This window comes from Xiphophorus hellerii, chromosome 15 (genome assembly GCF_003331165.1).
Source record: "Xiphophorus hellerii strain 12219 chromosome 15, Xiphophorus_hellerii-4.1, whole genome shotgun sequence".
NCBI lineage: Eukaryota > Metazoa > Chordata > Actinopteri > Cyprinodontiformes > Poeciliidae > Xiphophorus > Xiphophorus hellerii.
Genome location: NC_045686.1, coordinates 10,863,775 through 10,884,944, shown reverse-complemented (window position 1 = coordinate 10,884,944; position 21,170 = coordinate 10,863,775). Strand labels below are relative to the sequence as shown.

Sequence of the window (21,170 nt, the reverse complement as noted above, 5' to 3'; positions counted from 1 at the left end):
TTACAAAGGATATGAACGTTGACATTCTTACCTTATAAAAAGTGTTTGCTGCAAATCCGGGATTACACTGAAGGCTGCCGGTCGCGACTAACGGCTGCAATCCATCGCCGCTGCGTCTTTCCTCATTAAAAGTTATTAAAATAAAATGACAAGTTTGGTTTGCATCCTTGTCTGTTTGTGCAGCCGACCGCGAAGCACCATGTGACCATTTTTACTGCGAAATCAACTAAATAGAAGTGATATTAGGTTACAGATGTCTGGTTTTAGACTAGCTTTAAAGAAGCTTATTGGGGTTTTTCCCCCCTTTTTTTTACGTCCATCATGGCGGAGTGGGCGGAGTTCTGGATAGTGTGACGTCACGTGCAAAGGGTCGATATCTAATATTGTTTGGAGTTCTGGGCTTTCAAATAAGTCTTGGTTTGAGTTTGCTAATTGTCTTTTGTTATTCTAGTCCAGTGTTTTAATTCATGCTTCTTAAGTGTTATGTATAAAGGTTTCCTTAGAAATCTGCGTATTTTTATTTCCCTAAGGGATAAATGTCTTGAGATACCAAATCAAATCTCCTCATGCATTAGGAATATTGGTCTCCAATAACAAGGAGACCCAAAACGTTTGACCCAATAAACTACATAAAACACAACTCTATTGTTCAAAATCAGCCTGGTCTAAAAGATAAGAAAACCCTGTTGATTTGGAACAGTTTTAACTAAAGAAGACTGTTGGATACCAACAAAATTTATATAGATAATAAAGAAAAAATATGGATCTGGATATATTCAGCTTGTGTGAAATGTGTCCTTTCCCACAAAATAAGGATACAATATTACAAATCTAACACTCTGTGCAGTAGAGTATTTAATATGCACCAAAATATCAATGAAATTCCCGTAATAAGTTCAGGTGTTAAGCAGCTCCGCCTTGAAAAGCCTCAGGCATTTCTGCTGTGAACTCACGTCGGCTCCTACTGGTGGAAGCTGGAACTGCAACCAGGCAATCCCAGAAACTGAAGCTCACCAGTTCATCAGAGAACATAACACCAAATTAAAATAGAAAAAAATACCCAAAATATATAACAAATCTGTTTGTACAAAGGTAGAAGATTAACAAAATATATTTTATTGAGATATTTATCTATTGAATCTGATTCTGTTCAGCTCATTGAGTTCTCCGACTGATTTTTAGAAGCTTAATTTCTAATAATTGTGAAAATATGAGTTCTGAAATATTCCGAAACATTCTCTAAGAGGTGAATGTGCCTCAGAGATGTGATGTGTGGGAGCTGGAAGAGGAAACACAGCACCATTAAGGGTCTGATTGCGGCGCACAGCAGCAGGTCCCTCGTCCAGTCCCCCTCCTCTCTGTCTCCCTCTGCGCACTAAAAGGATAAGCTCGTCCCTTTTTCTCTCCTCACCATGATTGGACGAGGCCACGTCTTAGGAAAGGCATCAAACTATTTAAATAACACTTTGTGCTGCCTGGGCTTAAAAAGGGAGTTTTTTAGCGGTGGATACCAGAGGAGGCACATTTTCAATTAGGCAAAGAGGAAAAAGACGAGCAAGATTTCATAATTCTCCTTTTCACTGTGGATTTTTAACTTTATAAATAAGGACGTTGGAATTATTGCGAATTTTTTTAACACATTTTCCAAGGGATTTTATACTTTTGTAAACTTTCTTTCATTAAAGGGAGCAGGTGAGTGTCAAAAATATTTCACACTTTGCTCAACTTTGACCGAAGTCCTAATTTGTCGAATATTTCAATGTACTTGTGGCAGCAGGTTTGTGCTGCACCATGAAGGTGACAGGAATATGTTTGCTGTTGATGCTTTGTTCCTGTGAAGGTGCGAGAGTCGCAGGTGAGCCTCCACTATTTAAATATCAGATTATTCCAATTTTCCAACATTTAGTTGATTTTAAAAAGCCGTAAAAGATTTAATATTTTGTATTCACGCAGACAAAAGCTTACTGTTTCTTATTATTCACCCGCAGAGAGTAGAGACGACAATAGTGTGTTTGATTTGTTTGAGCTCATCCGAGTCCCCAGTAAGAACCACGGGGTCACCCTGGCGAAAGGAGACGACCCGTACAGCCCCGCCTACAAGATCCTCAACCCAGACCTTATCCCCCCGGTCCCCGAGAGCGCCTTCAGGGACCTGATCGACTCGGTCCACGCGGAAAGGGGCTTCCTACTTCTGCTCAACTTCAAGCAGTTTAAACGGACCAGGGGCAGCCTCCTGACAGTGGAGAAGCGAGACGGCTCCGGAGCCGTCTTCGAGATCGTCTCCAACGGCAAGGCGAACACCCTGGATATCGTTTACTCCACCGAGAACAAGCAGCAGGTGGTTTCCATCGAGGAGGTGGATCTGGCCACGGGTAGCTGGAAGAACATCACGCTCTTCGTGCAGGAGGACCGGGCGCAGCTGTTCGCAGGATGCGAGGAGGTGAACACCGCCGAGCTGGATGCGCCCATCCAGAACATCCTGACTCAAGGCACTCCAGCCGGCGCGCAGCTCCGAGTCGGGAAGGGAGCAGTGAACGACAGGTTCATGGTGAGCGCAGAAGATTGATTCTTACTCCGGAACGCCTTGTGTTTTCTTACGTTTTTAGAAGAAAGAACGCCTGAAACATTGGATTCGTGCGCAATTACGCACACAACTCAGGATCGATGGACTGACCAATTAAGCGTTTCTCAAATATCCAGCATTGATAACCACTTTTCCTTTCTGACATTGATGCTTCTAGGGAGTGCTGCAAAACGTGCGGTTTGTGTTTGGAACAACGCTGGACGCGATCCTGCGCAACAAAGGATGCCAGAGCGGTAAGTAGTCGAGTCCAAGAAGCGCAGTGCTCTTCATTATCAGCCAGACAGTGCCAACACAAAGCAAGCTGCTGTCAGTGGGGAGTTGTTGTTTTGGTTGTAATTTACACGCTAATTACTTGGTAAAAGCTTAAAAGTGGTTTACTTGTCTCTGCGTAATTTCAGGGTACAAATCTCTCTGACGTCTTGTGTTTTATCTAATTACATTTGACATTAATTTAAAATGTGACTTGCTGTGACATTAAATAAGCACATAGAGATAAATGGGGATCTCTTGGAGATTTTATGACTTTTTGCCTTTCAGCTGCTTCAAGTGACACAATGATTGTGACCAACCTGAACGGCTCCTCTGCCATCAGAACAGAGTACACTGGACACAAAACTAAAGGTAAACACTATGCAATACTTGGACCTCATCATCTTTGTAAGTGAAGCTCTAAAACTGGCATGACATGGGCTGATACGAGATTAATCAGTAGTTACTGAAGTATGTGAAAGAAAAACGTATGACATGATCTGACTGATCTTAAAATGACAAAAGTGTGACAATTATTATGCACTGGTAGCAGTTGGTATGCTGCCAGAAGCTTCCCAACACCATTTTATAGCAAATTTATTTATAGTGATGGGTGGTGCTCCTTTAGCTTTTACACCATGGCTGTCTGTATTTTTATGGACCTTTTTTCTTACATAAAAGCAAGGGAAAAGGTTTAGAAAATTACTTTAAGCCAGCTGACCAGAAATATACATCAACTTGTACACTACATACAGAAGTGGAAGATTTTCAGCAGTTTTAAAACAAGAACTTAGATATACCTTGTTACCTGTCTGCAACAGACTTATCTAAACGGTGTTTTTTAAGACCTACAGATGGTGTGTGGCTTCTCCTGTGAGGATCTGATCAGCATGTTCAAGGAGCTGAAAGGCCTCGGTGTCGTGGTCAAGGAGCTGTCCAATGAGCTCCGCCAACTGGTAAGGATGAGACATGAACGTTTTAGGTTATTCGCTTAATTAACAGGAGCAGTTTGCATTTAGAAATGTATAAGAGTGAGGCAAACGGTTGTTTTTCAAATGTGCTACAAACAGTTTAATCCACTACCACTTGAGTGGCTTTTAGAATAGCGTAAAGACAGTTTTAGACCCTGTGTAAAATTAATCATTGAGTTTGATCGTTAACCCTTCCAGACCGAACAGCGACGACACAGCCAAATTTGCAGTACCGTAACTCTGCGATACTTTAAGCTTTCTGAAAAATTCCAACGGTTTCTGAAAGGGGAGACGTTGCACTTTCCAGCCAATATCCGGTTATTACAGTAATTTCACCCCCATCGTAGCACGGACACTCTTTCAATAGACTGTAAATTACGAAAATAACTTGCTGGATATTGAAAGTTCCAGTTGTTATGGATGAACGGGCAAATATATTTACTCACAGGATATTTAAAGAACTGCATTCAGTTAAAATAAGCAAAAATATGCAGGCGGAGATTTGAAACTTAGGTCTAAAATGGTTAATTCACAACCTGTGTCATGCTGTGTTTGTGTATATAAATTGCAGTATCATCTGCATACAGTTTGAACTTACAAATGATATAGTATTAATATAAAGCAAAAACAGTCTGTCTTATCCACAGGATTCACTATTCCATTGAAGGGTATGCATGTTGGGTTACTATGTCTTTCTGCTAGATTTGGTTCAGTTTCTATAAATGAAACATTTGTGATTACCTATGCTAACTATGTTCTTACTTTTCAGCACTTAGTCTACTTATATAATCTCAAAACCCATTACATCGTTGCATTTTTCTCTTTTCCAGACAAATGAGAACAAGCTTATTAAGAACCGCATTGGCATACATAGTGGCGTCTGCATCCACAACGGCATTGTGCGCAAGAACAAAGACGAATGGACCGTCGATGACTGCACTGAGTGCACTTGTCAGGTGAAACCCTTCCCCCCAATACCTACCATTTGAGTCTGCTACATGTTAAACTGTCACACAGATATGAAGGGTTTGTACCTGTACACAAACTCTTAAACTAAGACAATACAGATTGAATGAGGAGCACTTAACCATCACCTCAGCTGTGGGGTTGGTAATTAGTAGTTTGTTGGTTTTGCAGAAGGTAGACGGTCTTTGGTGTAGTAATGACATGTCTCTTGTCAGACATTCAGCATGAGTGTAGCCTCTAACAGACTTTAAGTGATGTCCATAATTAGGAACAAGACCTTGGCTCTGACAAAGGGGGGATACTTGGCAGGAATCCTATGGACAATTCAATCCTATAGGCAGTTTTTTCTCTCCTACTTCTCTCTATTTTCATATTGTTTCCTGCCAGTAATCAAATCCAGGAGGGTGAGCATTAGCGTGCAAGCCTATAGAGCAGTTGTGAGCCCAGACTCACTTATGGTGTTGTGCTAGAAGGCAATATTTATTATTTGTACCCCTGGATCTTTAAAGCACCAATGTAAGTCTGATTTTATTCAGGATTTTGAGCTTATGCCAACCCTCTCCTGATCCAGAGGGCAGGTGGTTATCTGCAGGGGGTATAAACTCCCTGCCAGGGCTCAGTGTTTTAACTTTTCTGGCATGGTTGATTTGACCTAGGGATGTAATGTGTTGGTTGCACGAACAAACATGTAAATGTACTTTTTACTTACGCACAATATGAGTGAAAAGACGGTTTTCTTAAGCTCAATGCAACCTCTGAACAGTGATCTGTGCCAGAGCAGATAAGTTGAAGCACAAATTTCAACACTGAAGTGTAAGTTACTCCCAATCACATTTTTATTTAATGATGTGGTGCCTGTTATGACGGCTTTGTCAGTCATTAGGGGGCAGATACAAGTTTTTAGAGTCAAATTCTTGTCAAAGTTTTTCCCTTAATCTTCTACCCACTAATCTGATTATGAGCTTTCTTTGTGCAGAACTCTGCCACCGTGTGCCGCAAAATCTCCTGCCCTCTGATCCCATGTGCCAACGCCACCGTCCCCGATGGCGAATGCTGTCCTCGTTGTGGAACACGTAAGAATATTTTCTGTGTATGTAAATAAATGGACACCATATGTTTGTATATATACATTTTAAATTAACAGAAGATGCATTCAAACACTGCCACATTCACTGAATGACCCATTTGTTTGCTTTACCACAAAAATGCCTAGGATGGAGCGGTTTATCTTTAAGAGAAGGCTTTCTAACTTTTAAGATAATTTGACTGCTAAAAGAAATACCAGTTGATGTGAGAAAGGGGCTTATGTGGTTTGGTACTTTGAGCTCTAAAATATCTTACCATTTTGCAGTGGTAATGGTGGACTGAAAGATTCAATGTCACCAAAAGCACAAAATCTTACCAAGTATTTTTGGTCTAGTCTCTGGTGCAAATATCTTAGCACACTTGAAATAAGACAAAATTAACTTACAAGAAACTTTTCAGCAAGAAATAGGAGTTTGTTTTAAGTAAATAATTCCTTAATATCGACAAAAAAGTACAAATTATTTCACTTTTAATAAGACATTTTTCATACTTACTTATTTACTTGCTGAAAACTTCCTTGTAAGTTAGTTTTGTCTTTTTCCAACTGTACCAAGATATTTTCACTAAAAATAGACAAAAAAACTTGGTAAGATGTTGCGTTTTTGCAATGTTTTGCAGTCATTTCATCCTGAGTACAGTCAACTTTTCTGTTTCCCTGACTTATTTCAGTGTTAGTCATCTGCCTTCGCTCTAAACAGAAAACGTTTTCTGCTTCTCATTCCCAGCTAAATCCTCTCTATTAGCCCTCCACTTGAAGAGCTTGCCCTCTTTGTTTATGCTCAGGGGTGTTTTAAAAAGGCTTGCTGCCTCTCTGGAATACCATTTTAATTGTTTCCCTCTTTTTTTGTGTTCTCTCCCGCTCCCTCCCTTGCGCAGCGAGTGACTATGCTGAGGACGGCTGGTCGCCCTGGTCTGAATGGACTCATTGTTCTGTGTCATGTGGGCGGGGCATCCAGCAGCGTGGGCGCTCTTGCGACCGTATCAATAATATCTGCGAGGGCACTTCGGTGCAAACCCGCGACTGTTACCTCCAGGAGTGTGACAAGCGCTGTGAGTAACAAATATATCACTTACTGGAAGCTTTGGTTTTTTGTCATCAGTAAAACATAAATAGCTTTAGTTATTAATCCAACCCATTACTTGCTGCCTGTTGACCTATGACCTCTTTTTTTTTCAAATCTTCAGTCAAGCAGGACGGAAACTGGAGTCATTGGTCACCCTGGTCGTCGTGCTCCGTCACCTGTGGTTCTGGTGTCATCACTCGTATCCGCCTCTGCAACTCCCCCACCCCTCAGCTGGGAGGCAGGGACTGTGTGGGAGAGGGCCGACAAACTGAGAAGTGCGAGGAGTCTCCATGTCCCAGTGAGCTTTAACATCTTGCATTAGCCGCGTTTTCCTGACAAATGTGCACAAATCCTCGTCAACGGCAGCAACGGATGTAAACAGTTACATGAGATATATTCAAAATTCAGTCATGGCGTTAGTGTTCATAATCACCATCAATCATCAAAGGAGACGTCGGCGTCTTATTCGGCGCTGGAGTGACAAACCCCTTATACCACGTGTCAAACTCAAGGCCTGTGGGCCAAATCTGGCCCACCATAGCTTTTTATGTGGCCCTCTGGATTCTAGACTCAACACTAAGTGTGATTAAATATTATGTTACCAATCAAATCAATGCAGTTTTTATCTGTTTACTCACAAATTATATAATTAATTCCCTGCAATTTCTTGAGAATTATCATGGAAATTCAACAACAAAAAAATCAACAAATCCCCACATTTTTTGCACTAATAATTGGGAGTTTATTGCAGATTTTTCTCAAAAATTGGCGAAAACTTTCTTACTTGTAATAAACAGCTGTTTCAGCCTTAATTGATGTCAGATTATAGACCATAGAGCAAAGGTCTCTACAGCAAGTAATAAAAAGTCAAATTTACTGCCATAGATAAGCTCAAATATGTCCAAATTAGTACCATAAAAATGTTGATTTTTATTCCAAAGAAATCACAAAAAGAATCAGAAAATCCTGGAGGAACTAATCTATCCGTCTATCTATCTGATCTACCTATCCGTCTCTCCGGATTCTTGAGAACTATTGTGGAAATTCACGCAAAATCAACAAATGTGTAACACATAGTTGGGAGTTTGTTGCAGATTTTTCTCCAAAATTGTCAAAAACTTTCTTTCTTGTACTGAACAGCTGCCTCGGCTCTAATTGATGTCAGATTATAGTCCATGATCTATACAGCGAATAATAAGAAGTCACATTTATCGTCATAAATAAGCGCAAATATTTCCAGATTAAAACCACAAACACTTTGATTTTTATTCCAAAAAACCCCAAAAAGAATCAGAAAATCCTGGAGAAACTGAAAAGATGTTCAATAGTATTATTTAATTTTAAGAATTCATTGATATTTTAACAGTTTGTGAACAGGTTTTATCAATACAATGGCACAACCGGCCCTTTAAGAGCATTCATGATCTTGATTTGGCCCAAAGCAAAAAAAACGCTGCCTTATACATATGCAGCGTTTTGGGGAAACTGTAGTTGCCAATTTTACAAAAGAGTAATGGATTCAACACGTTCGAATGACACAACGTTTTATGAACTGTGCGATTCTGTGAGAGTTGTGGTGGAACCAGAAAAAAAAAAAAAGTAATCCAACTCTCTGTCATCTTCTTTGTGGTTTTCCTCAGTAGTAACATCCAGCTGTTAGTCATGTGACTTTTGTGATGCAAAAAAAGTATTTCCATTACAGTTTTGCAAAATACATCTATTTCAATATGGCTGAAAAAACACCTCATCCTGGTGCAAATTTTTTCTTTTATCACAACCCATTAGTTTTTAAAAAATGTAAGCAAATTTATTCTTGTCATTTCATTTTGCGCAATATTATGCTTCATGGAAACACAGCTACTGACTTCTTGATTTCACTCCTGGATTTTGCAGCAAGGGTAGAAACTGATCATGATTTCCTCTCTTCAGTTAACGGGAACTGGGGACCCTGGTCACCTTGGGGTACGTGCACCCTCACCTGTGGGGGTGGAGTTCAAACTCGTGAGCGCCTGTGCAATGATCCTGCCCCACTGCATGGTGGTAAAGAGTGTGTTGGCGATGCCATAGACAGACAGATGTGCAATAAGAAAGCTTGCCCAATAGGTGAGTCATTTTAAAGCCCACTGTAGGTTGTTTGAGATTTTATTTTTCACTTAAGCATTCTTAAGATTAAAAACATATTATTCTTGTTGTTGTTTTCAGATGGATGCTTGTCCAACCCTTGCTTTTCTGGAGCCAAGTGCACTAGTTTCCCTGATGGTTCCTGGAAGTGTGGGAAATGCCCAGTTGGCTTCACAGGAAATGGCATAAAGTGCAAAGATGTTGACGAGGTATGAGTTCATGATTACAGAGCAAAAATGATTACCCTGGAAAAACAATAAGGATTTTTATTTAACCACAAAAACAGTGCAAGGAGGTACCAGATGCGTGCTTTGAGTTTAACGGTGTGCACCGCTGTGAGAACACAGAGCCAGGATACAACTGTCTGCCCTGCCCTCCTCGCTACTCAGGACCCCAACCATTTGGCAAAGGTGTTGAGCAAGCTGTTGCTAACAAACAGGCAAGTGCACACCTGGCGTTTCTGTCAAGGAGAGTCCAGAATATTTATCAACCTGTACAAACTCTTTCTAGTTATTGTTAATGATCGTCCTGACATTGTCCTGCTGCATCAGGCAAGAGTAACTTAAATTGCTATGAAGACACTTTCATTCTTTCTTCTAAACTTTTTAATCACTCAGTCTATGGATGACAAAATCATTAATAACTGATTGAAACTGCTGTTTGAAACAAGTTGAGCATTTGGAAACCAATTTAAGCCAATTTTCATCAGTACAGACAGAATGTCTGCATAATGTATTCTGAAATTTGAGTAATGATCAGTCATTTCTACATCTTTTGAGTAGCACATGTCCTCAATTTATTTCAGTAACGTGTAACACATTATGTAGATTAATTACACTCAGGCTGATGTTTACAAGCATTTACCTCTGTTGTTAATAATGATGATTTTGCACTTACAGCTAATGAAAATATATGATTTTAAAAATGAGAATGTTTCTAAACATAAATTGGGTCTCAGTGGAAAGTATGTTTAATAATTGCTCATTTAATTTGACAAATGAGCCTAATCAGAATGCATATCAAGATGTATTATGAGTTATTCAATGTTTAAATAAATTGTGACAAGCTGATTTATGTTGTGAATGAACTATGTGGGACATATAATAGTGTGATGTAAAATGTAATGACTTAGAATGGTATAATTTGTCTGATTACTTCGTGTTTAAACCTTTCAATCTACAGGTGTGCACACCCCGTAATCCTTGCCTCGATGGAAGCCATGACTGCAACAAAAACGCTCGCTGCAACTACCTCGGACACTTTTCCGACCCCATGTTCCGCTGCGAGTGCAAGCCTGGATATGCTGGCAATGGTCATATCTGTGGAGAGGACACAGATTTGGACGGATGGCCCAATGCTGATCTGGTCTGTGTGGAGAATGCCACCTACCATTGTAAAAAGGTTCGTCAGAGTTGGGAAGAAGCGATAAACTTGCGTGTAATGTTGCCTTCCAGCAGTCCGTCTGAACATATTTCTTGTCATTCAGGACAACTGTCCCAATCTTCCAAACTCAGGGCAGGAAGATTATGATAAAGATGGAACTGGAGACGCATGTGATGATGATGATGACAATGATGGTATTCCTGATGACAGGGTTAGTATTTGTGTTCTGGTATCTTAACTGTCATGCACCTCAAAAGCTGAGGTAGGGCAAGAAAGCAAATGTTTTTCACTGATTCTCGGCCAAAACCATAAATACCAAAGCTAAGGCAGCGAGCAAAGGCACCTGCATTGTTTGACACTAATCCCAACATTAGAACTGAGCCTGAAAATAAAGCAGCTTTTCATCCTGCTCTGCTTGTGCCGTGTACATAGACAGGTTCAGACAGCAAAAGATAAGCACTGCGACTGAAAACTTGTCATCAGCTCTTCATTTTGTCTTTGTGAAACAGGACAACTGTCCGTTTGTGTACAATCCCAGGCAGTATGATTATGACCGCGATGAAGTGGGGGATCGCTGTGACAACTGCCCTTACAATAGCAACCCAGACCAGACAGACACAGACAACAACGGCGAGGGAGACGCCTGTGCTGTGGACATCGATGGAGATGGTAGGCCTTCACATTTTTCATATAAAAACCCCTAAAAACTTTACTTTGGTGTTTCTAATCTTTAAGGTTTTATTGTTGATTGCCAGGAATACTGAATGAGAAGGACAACTGTCCCTATATATACAACGTTGACCAGAGAGACACAGATCTGGACGGAGTGGGAGACATGTGTGATAACTGTCCTCTGGAACATAATCCCGATCAGGTGTGTGGGCACAGACACAAACACCCTTCCCCATTTCCTTCCGCCTCAGCCACCAACAATAATCCACATTCAGATCCAAGCCTTTCTCTCTATATCTGTCTTTCAATTGAGAGAGAGCCCCGGCGATTAGCCCTGTGTGGCTGTCTAAGCTTTATCACGCCATGTAATGGTGGAGCAAATCCCGCATGCAGCTCAAGGGCACATTAGTTCAATAAGGCGTGGTAGGAGGGGGGGGCAGGAGGCCTTTTCAATGGCCCATTGACATTGGCTGGCTGGCTAATGTGAGGGAAGAGGCCCTAGGCTGGATATTATGGAGGAATTGGGGTATGTGCATGCCATGTCAATTCAGCACAGGCCTGCTCAGTCCACCTGTGCCATGCTACACTGAGAAATAGGAATGTGTTGAACAGCAGGAATTGGGCAGAGGGTTGGGGGAATGATAGGGTGTGTCAAAGTGTTTTTTACAAACAAATTGCGCGCTGCTTTAAACAACTAGAAGACACTTGCTTACCACTACTGGATGCATTAGTTCTAATATTTTCAAATTTATTAAACAAGTAGAGCTGCAACTAACAATTATTTTAGTTATCAATTAATCAATTAAATTATTCTGATGATTAATTGATTCATCTGTAAAAAAAAAAAAAGGCAAATTTTGCACATTTTTCAGCTAAGCCTTTTTTACGCAATAGTAGAAATCTCTTAAAAGATGCAAATAAATAGTTCAATTCCTTTTTTTAATCCAAAAAGATAGCATTCCTTTGACGTACACTTGATTGTTTGGGGCAAAGGACCCATCTGCAGCTAAAAAATACTTGGAATAGTACTAATAATACAAAAGTTGCTGAACAGATTATTTTTTAAAGAATTTGAACCAGCTTAATCTAGTTTCAGCTTCACGACACATAAAGCTAAAACTAGCTAGTCAGCTAGCTACCTAACTAGCTAGTTTTAGCTAGCTTCCAGGTGAAGCTAGTTTTAGCTAGGTTTGGGTAGAACATATTTACAGACAAAGATTTTTATTATCTTAAATTCAAAATGTATATATTGTTTGTATAAGTTTGGATTAATTATTGCTCTGAGTATGGTCTTTCAAAAATTGGCCCATTTTTGAGTCTGTACATTCAAGTTAATGTTTAATCGATTACTAACTTACCTGACGATTATTTCAATAGTCGATTCACAACGATTAATCCAATTAATCATTTCAGCCCCATCAGCAATGCCATTGAAGGTCAATTCTAATTAATCTCAACAAAAACACAAGACAAATCAGTTGAAATGCTCATGTTATTCTATCCAGTCTAAACCCGTATTATGCTGTAATATAGATTACTTAACATTAACTGAATGCAGGTGGATTCAGATGATGATAGAGTGGGAGACAAGTGTGACAGTAACCAGGACATCGACGAGGACGGACACCAGAACAACCTGGACAATTGTCCATATATTCCCAACGCCAACCAGGCTGATCACGACAAGGATGGCAAGGGAGATGCCTGTGACCATGATGATGACAACGATGGCATCCCTGATGACAAAGACAACTGTAGACTGGCCTTCAACCCCGACCAGCTGGATTCTGATGGTAAGAAAATTCTGAAATACATCCCACAATGTGCAAGTACTTCTGGAAAAACATTCTTAACTTAAACCAAATTTCTCAGGCGATGGTCGTGGAGATGCTTGCAAAGACGACTTTGACCAAGACAACGTTCCTGATATCTATGATGTTTGTCCTGAGAACTTCGATATCAGTGAGACAGACTTCCGCAAGTTCCAGATGGTTCCTCTGGATCCAAAAGGCACCTCCCAGATTGATCCTAACTGGGTTGTCCGGCATCAAGGCAAAGAGCTGGTTCAGACTGTCAACTGCGATCCTGGAATTGCAGTTGGTATGTTAGTTTACTTTTTATTTTATTTCTCTTAAGCCTTCTTCTGGCCAAAAATGGAATTAGAAAAAGTCTTCCAGTAATTGCATTTGTCTTTTTTGATTCACAACTTCATGAAAAAGTTTTCTCCGGCCCCTTTTCTTCAACAGGTTACCACGAGTTCAACGCTGTGGACTTCAGTGGAACTTTCTTCATAAACACAGAGAGAGATGACGATTATGCTGGCTTTGTGTTCGGCTACCAATCCAGTTCCAGGTTCTACGTTGTGATGTGGAAGCAGATTACGCAGACCTACTGGTCCAGTAAACCCACCAAAGCCCAGGGATACTCAGGCCTGTCCATCAAAGTAGTTAACTCCACCACCGGCCCAGGAGAGCACCTTAGAAATGCTCTCTGGCACACGGGCAACACCGCAGGACAGGTAGGCTAGATTTAGATTCATATATTTAGATGTTTGTCAGGCAGACTAAACTGCAGATGCTTTCTTCTCGGTTGTTAGGTCCGCACTCTCTGGCACGACCCTAAAAATATCGGCTGGAAAGACTTCACTGCCTACAGGTGGCATCTGATTCACAGGCCAAGAACAGGACTGATCAGGTGGGAACACTAAAACGCTTCGCAGCTTTTTATTATTCATGAACTCCAATCTTTGAACTTATTCAGTTGTATTTGTCTTTCCACAGAGTTGTGATGTATGAGGGTAAGAAGATCATGGCAGATTCTGGTAGCATCTACGACAAGACGTATGCAGGTGGCAGGCTAGGTCTTTTTGTCTTCTCACAAGAGATGGTTTATTTCTCAGACCTCAAGTATGAATGCAGAGGTGGGTAACATTGAAGAAAGTGTAAACATTCCTCTAAACACCGCAAATGTATATGCTAAGTCCTGTTATTGTCTCCTATCTTTCAACAGATGCATAAATTGATGGTCAAACTCTCTGAGGAATGCACCTTTTATTTGTAAAGTAAGAACATATTTTCTTCTACGAAGTCCAGAAGCTGATTTATTTCTGCCTTACTTTTCTTTCGTGGCATGCACTCTCGGATGGGGCGAAGGGCGCACTGTTAGCCTCAGGGTAACTTGAAGTTGGTTTGGGCAAAGCACCAGCTAGCCAACTTCCGGTTGAGGGTCAAAGGTCAAGGGGAGCTGAAAAGACTCTGACTTTGCAAGATGGACACCAACATTGGGAAAGGTTCCTCAGAAAAAAATGCACTTCACTTCAATGCCTTTTCAGTACTCTGTTTCTCATCTTCAGCCCGTGTGCCTCACTTTTTGGATAGACATCCCAAAGAAAGAAAAAACATATACTCTCTGTTCTTTACCAGACTACTCTTTGTATGATTTGTGAATGATACTTTTGAGGATTCAAAGAATGAACACAGCACATTTTAGGACTTGAAATGATTTAAGGGGAATGTTAAGTTGCGGGAGGTATGTGTTTATTCATGAACAGTGTGTGTGGACGATTAGCCATGAATGGATAAAGAAAATCCTTCACCTATCTACCTAAGAATTTCTGTTGAGTAGAGAAATTAAGTCTAGATTAGTTCTAGTTTAAACAGAAAAACCACAAGCCGATGTCTGAATTTTTGACTCAGGATAAGATGAAAGTAACAATCTTCCGATATTAAACCAATGAGAAAAATCTATTCTATCAAAAAGCCATGATCAATTCTAAAATTACCATTTAGTCACTGAAGAGATTTCTGCCCCTCAACTTTTGAGGATTTCAAGATGAAATGATGTAAATACATCTAGCTTATCGACTCTTGCCTACAGTGTAGGCAGCGAACAGAAGTAGTACTAAAATGAGTAAAACTCCTAATATCTGTTTCTTTCTTCTAGTAAAAGCTGATTTCCAAGGTGAATTGGGTATTCCTCAGAACTTTTTTTAAAATGAAGTTGGTGTGATTTTTGTACCTTTTCTGTAGAGAGAGATGACATTTTCAATGTACAATTATTACCTCATTGCTGTTTATAATCTGATAAAACAAAACAATGCTTTTTCACAATCTTCTGAAATGTTGGACATTCTAGTGCTACCCTAGCATAAGCTGTAAATAGTTTTTGTATCGAAGAAGCAGAGCAGAGTTCCCAGGGCCATGGTGTACCCCAGTAGAAATGGGAGATTTTTATACATTTGCTTTGCCACATATTTTCAGTGCTATTTTTAGCAAATAAATTATTGTTTTATTTGTCTTAGCTGTTTGTGAGAGCTTGATTTGTGTGTGCGTATAGATACATGCTATTTAAATAATTTATCAGGATGTGAGGTCTTGTAAAAGGTGACATGTCCGTCTGTATAAACAGTTTGCACACTGACGCAAGGATGTTCTGTTCTTTATTGTTTTACTTTGTTTTGTTGTTGTGTACCTGTTTCTATTAGTTTTGTCTGTAAACATTTTCTTAGTTGTATAAAGCAAAATGCTGTTTTTATTCATTGCAAATTTTTTGTTACCAACTTTAGAAAATAAATAGCTGTTAAAATGTTAAAGACTTTTGGTATTAAATATTCACCTACAACATATGCACCCCTGGAAAAAATTAAGAAACCACCTAAAATAATCAGATTCTCTGATTTTACTTTTTATAGATTTATATTTGAGTAAAATGAGCATTGTTAATTAGGAGGTTATTCTATGAGCTACTGACATGTTTCTGAAATTACAAGCAAAAATTTAGTATTTATTTGCAGAAAATGAGAAATGCAGAGCTTTTAGAGCTCAAATAATGCAAAGAAAACAAGTTCATATTAATTTAGAAACAATACTAATGTTTTAACTCAGGAAGAGTTCAGAAATCAATATTTGGTGGAATAACAAGGAGGTTTTCTTATTTTTTTCCAGAGCTGTACATACAACATATAATTGGTTCAATGAATGTCAGCCTATTAACTAAATCTTTAAAAAGACACCGTTGATTTCCAGTGAGTTAGAATAACATCTATTTCAGCTTACACAATAATCCCAAAAACTGCTGACAATTTATCAATCATAACCAGAAGAATAGCAAATATACATTTCATTTTGGCAGCTGATGGTCTTATTGGTCAAAGCAACGGCCATACTGTCAGCAAAACTTAAGATCACATAAGTATACAAAGGGAATGCAACCAAACCAAAGTCCTAAGTGAATATGCATCTAGTAGTCCTAACATCACAAACATAAATTTGTTGAACTTTACTACAACTTAATCATGACTAACATTAATCTTTTCAGCTGCTTTCTATGTAAGCATTGGTGTAAAACAAGGAGGCGACATGGAAAAAAGCATCTACTTAAATTTAAGTAGTTTGGAGGATCTGTAGTGCTGTGGCTGTCTGTCTCATTCAAAGGCCTTGGGAACATTGTTGAAGTGCCAGAAGATGGTGTTCGTCTGGAAAAAAAAGCAATTACGCTGAATATTTCACAGCGTATATTCCGGAAAAAGTGGCACCGGTAATAAAAGTCATCCATCCATTGCAGGGTCTGGAGGGAGATGGTGATTATTATGTTTTATGATGCATAAGCATAGCAAAAATTTGTTTACAACTGGTAGCAGCTGATTAACAAAAGCTGAAGTAACGCTGAAGAAATAAATCCCAGATGAGTCAAAAAGACCGTTTTAATTTCCCTTTGGGACTAAAGAATTATTTTTGAATTCAAAACAACAGTTAACTATTTTTTGATGTATTCTTTTAATCAGTAAGTTATTGACTAAAGAGTACTAGTGGATTTATAGTATTTACCAGCTATTTCCAGTTTTTGTAAAAAGTTTAAAAGGTAAAATCTCTGTGTTTATTTTCTGAAATTATTCAGAAAATAATTTCTGAATCCCAATGAATGTACACAGATATACAGCTCTGGAAAAAACTAACAGCCCACTACACTGAACCTCTTGGTTATTCCACCAAACATCGATTCCTGAACTCTTCCTTAGTTAAAACATTAGTATTGTTGCTTCTAAATTAATATGAACTTGTTTTCTTTGCTTTATTTGAAGTCTGAAAGCCCTGCATCTTTTTTGTTATTTTGATCATTTCTCATTTTCTGCAAAAAAAGACTAAATTTTTGCGTGTAATTTCAGAGACACGTCAGTAGTTCATAGAATAAAAGAACAATGTTCATTTTACTCAAACATATACCTATAAAAAGTATTTACTTCTTTAGTGTGAGAAGATATCTTTTTTATATATTTATGCTGTTTATACTGCTTATTTATGCAGCGACAACGTACAACATCACATTAATCTTTAAAAGGAGCGATGCATGGATCCCATTGTATTATTTTTTTTTGGTTTAAATTAATTGCTAAAGCAGCGGCTAATGTTTAGTGAACAAAGACTATACACTTGCAAAACAGAAATCGTTTATTTGATCCCTGCAGGAGAAACCATGTGGACCAGGTGGAAACGCCGAAATATCCTCAAACCTCACAATTAAAATCTGAAATACTTGATTCATATTCCACCAACCAACGACGGTCTGATTCATGCTGAATCCCACTGAAAATAGTGTTTTATTAATACACTTCCCTGCAATCTGCTTCTGTAAAAACAAGGGCTTTTGGGTAACACCTGAACATACAGTTTTTGAGACTTGAATTAGAAAAGAATAACATTTTCTAAGATAATAAAGCTGTGACCAGCATAAGTCTAGAATGTGGTTTGGTAGATGTTTTTCTACTAACCTAGATTTACGGGTTGGTTCTGTAAATTCTGGTACGTCGGTTTGCAAAACGTTTATAAAAATGTCCACCTTTCAAGCATTATATACAGAAAAAGGTGAGTTTTAAGATCAGAGGTCCCAAATCCAACCTTTAGCACAAACCCAGGCCAATTATTTTATTTTTCTAAATCACTGCAATCTTTGCATTTACAAAACAAAGACATTACTCTTTTAATTGTGTGACATAATTACCACATAATCGCATAAACACCTTGGCTACTTCTCTGTAGTTGCTTTCCGTAATCTGTCATGAAAAACTGTAAATCCCCCAAGAGAACAAAACAGTTCCTGTGATTGTTGGCAGGAATGTCGGGATTCCTGACAAGTGTGTGCTCTGACCTTTGACCCTGGTGCTGCCTGATCCTGAACACCTCAACCAAGAAGATAATATTATTTTTGTGAAATAATAATAAAAAACTGACTAGTGACGCAACAGAAAGTTGGACCTATAAATGGTTTTCTTGGTTCTTCATTTTTCAATGCATTGTGAGTAAAAATATAAAATAAATGACAGAAAAAAGGTAATTATTTAGAAGGGGATGTTTTTTTTAATATTTCAACATATTAATTTCTTAAATGTCTTGTTTGTGTTCTGATTTCTTTATTACGTTTTGGCAACAAGTGAGCAAAAAATAAGATTTACATAAGCAGAAATGCGACTTTAAGTTATCCAAGTTGATCTTTCCTGTGAACTATAAGTATCTATCAGTTAAAAATAACCTTGTTGAATTAAATACAGTCATTCTTTTAATTAATGGAATGTTGAGTGGAAGGAAAAAATGTGGTTGGGTCAGTGAAAATGTTTTATCCAACCCTTACATTGAAACTTTTTTTTTAATTTCAAAAAGACAAATAGTAAAAACAAGAAAAACAAATTAAAACAAATTATCATGCCCAATGCAATTTCACCTCATATGATACAAGATCTTATGATTTCCTGCCCCTCTCATAATCATAAACTTTTATACATTTAAATCTTCAAACACCAGATATACATAAATTATTTTCACATTACGTGACACTTAAATCTCACATTCTCATTCTTAAATGTACAATTATTTATGCATTTTTTTATATCATCAATAGCATTTTTGGTCTTTGAAACATTCATCTCATACAACATATTTCCACACTAATAAACAAAAACTCTTTTATTGTTCTAATACTTTGCTTTTTATTTCCTTCTCTTAAATTATAACTGCCCTCTCTGTCACAAAATAGGTTTAGTATATTGTATGGAAGTTAATGGTTTCTTACTTTAAACATGAATTGCACAGTTTTAAATGTTAGAAGGTCCCAGAATTTCAGTACATTTTCTGAAAAAAATGATGGGTTTGTATGTTCAAATTCATTTTTGTTAATACTTTATTTGAAGAAGTGTGCGTAAGATTGGCATAATACTGTCATGAACATGACATAATAGCTGTTATGAACATGGAGTCTTCATGAATGTTTGACTGTTGTCATGACATGTCATTCGGTAAATGACACTTTTAGTGCAAAGTTGACACTTTTAATGGAAGTTTTATTTCAACTTTGCATTAAAAGCTTTATTATTTACCAAATAATGCACAGTTGGCCATTATAATGGACTTTTAATGCAACCTTTAGTACAACTTTGCATTAAGTGTCATTTTATACTGAATAACACTTCATGACCACAGCTGTAAACATTTATAAAGACTCCTTCATGCTCATAAGAGATGTTTTGTCATGTTTATGACAGTATTATGCACACTCCTTTAAATAAAATGTTACCTGATTTTTTTTGTATGACGTACAAAAATTCAGGGTTTCCCCCAGAACACTTGCTAAGGCCGGTGCTCATCCAGCTGCCCGCCTTGTTTTTGAGTTTAAAGTTGACAGGAAATTTGAAAATATAATTTGATAGTTATGCATTTTTGGAAGACTTGAAGATTAATACCTAAACAGCCAACTATAAAGTCTCAAAATAATGCAATCATTAAAAAAACTAATAAATTGACAACGCTAAGCCTGGTAGGGGCACAAATGAAGCCCGGTGGCCCGCCAGGCTTATAATAGATTTCCACACAATATGTCAAATGTGGTACAATGAGTAAATTATACAAAGTAAACAAAGACATGACATAATTTTTTCTAGCAAAAGTTTAAATTTCTTTTCATTTTAGTAAATTAGGAAGGTGCTATGGTCTTAACCTGAATGAACTTATTTATATTGTCTACATTTGTTGTTAGTGCACTTAAAAAGAATAGCAAACAGCATGTTCTATGGTAAAGCACAGTGTTCAACTGAGACAACAGCTGAGAGGAATGGCCCAAAATCCTGTTAGTTTGCTATTCATTAGCTGAGCTGGCAGCTGATGAGAGAAGCAGTGGCTTTTAATTTCACGAAGGGATCACGCCCTGCTGCTGCTGCTCTGTTTATCTGCCAACCTGTAATTCCTTTTGGCCCCGCTCTTGTGTCGAGTTACAAACTTGGCTTCAAAAAGAGCGCGCCTGCCACAGCAAAGTCACTGTGTGCCACTCCGTATGCCTCACCTCCGTGAGCAAGTGCAACACAACCATGCATTAACATCACTGTGAAACCACAGGTCTACTAATGACTGCAGGAGCTGGCAGGCCAGCTGCAAGTGGTTTACAATGATTTTAGACGGCTACATTAGCAGCGCGTATTTCTGGGGATGTTAATCCTATTGTGAGTTATTTTTATCAGCAAACTTGTAAAACATATTTGCCAATGTGAATGTAACATTCTCTTAATCCAGTGTTTCTCAGTTATCTTCTGTCATAAATTTTTTCACGCCCTCCAAATTGAAATACTCTTGGAAATCTGATCATATTGAATAATTTATCTGTACAAATAAAACACTTGACCCAGCATTGAGTGACCTGATTATCAAAACGGTCTCAAAAAAATTTTCCAAGTTCAGTTTATTAAGTCATTAAGTTAATCAAGACTACCCAGTCTGAAAGAAAAAAAGTGCAAATGATTCACTGGGATATGCGTTCTTACAACTGTAAAAACTGTAAAAAAAAAATTGGTTACAATAAGCTTTTTCGGCTTATTGTTTTTCACAAAGCATATAGTTTAACTTTTATTGTGCAAAATGTGCAGCCATATTGCTAGTATTTATTTTTTTCTGGCCTTTTTCAAAAGCTACAATTATTTGTTTGCAATGGAACTCAAAGAGTTTTTTGGTTTGTGTTTTAAATACAGGTAAAGTTGTACGAGAATAAAGTTGTAATTTTGACACTATTTGAGAAGTTCTGTCTAAATCAGACGGTACC

The 21,170-nt window shown here is 38.2% G+C and overlaps 1 protein-coding gene across 2 annotated transcripts; it reads left to right on the top strand.

Annotated features, from left to right (window-relative positions):
- Positions 1 to 1,424: 1,424 nt before the first annotated feature.
- Positions 1,425 to 15,681, top strand: thbs1b (thrombospondin 1b). Of its 2 annotated transcripts, none has more exons than XM_032585516.1 (23): positions 1,425 to 1,692; positions 1,778 to 1,855; positions 1,989 to 2,548; positions 2,742 to 2,817; positions 3,122 to 3,205; positions 3,680 to 3,789; positions 4,635 to 4,760; positions 5,747 to 5,843; positions 6,733 to 6,906; positions 7,042 to 7,218; positions 8,850 to 9,023; positions 9,123 to 9,250; positions 9,328 to 9,480; positions 10,224 to 10,442; positions 10,528 to 10,635; positions 10,934 to 11,093; positions 11,180 to 11,298; positions 12,655 to 12,889; positions 12,969 to 13,196; positions 13,343 to 13,614; positions 13,693 to 13,790; positions 13,877 to 14,016; positions 14,106 to 15,681. In XM_032585516.1, the coding sequence occupies exons 2-23, from the start codon at positions 1,792 to 1,794 to the stop codon at positions 14,111 to 14,113; spliced, it is 3,510 nt and encodes a 1,169-aa protein (XP_032441407.1). In that variant the 5' UTR covers positions 1,425 to 1,692; positions 1,778 to 1,791; the 3' UTR covers positions 14,114 to 15,681. The 2 variants fall into 2 exon arrangements, with proteins under 2 accessions (XP_032441407.1, XP_032441406.1); XM_032585515.1 differs by having other exon boundaries at positions 1,775 to 1,855.
- The last annotated feature ends 5,489 nt before the right edge of the window (positions 15,682 to 21,170 follow it).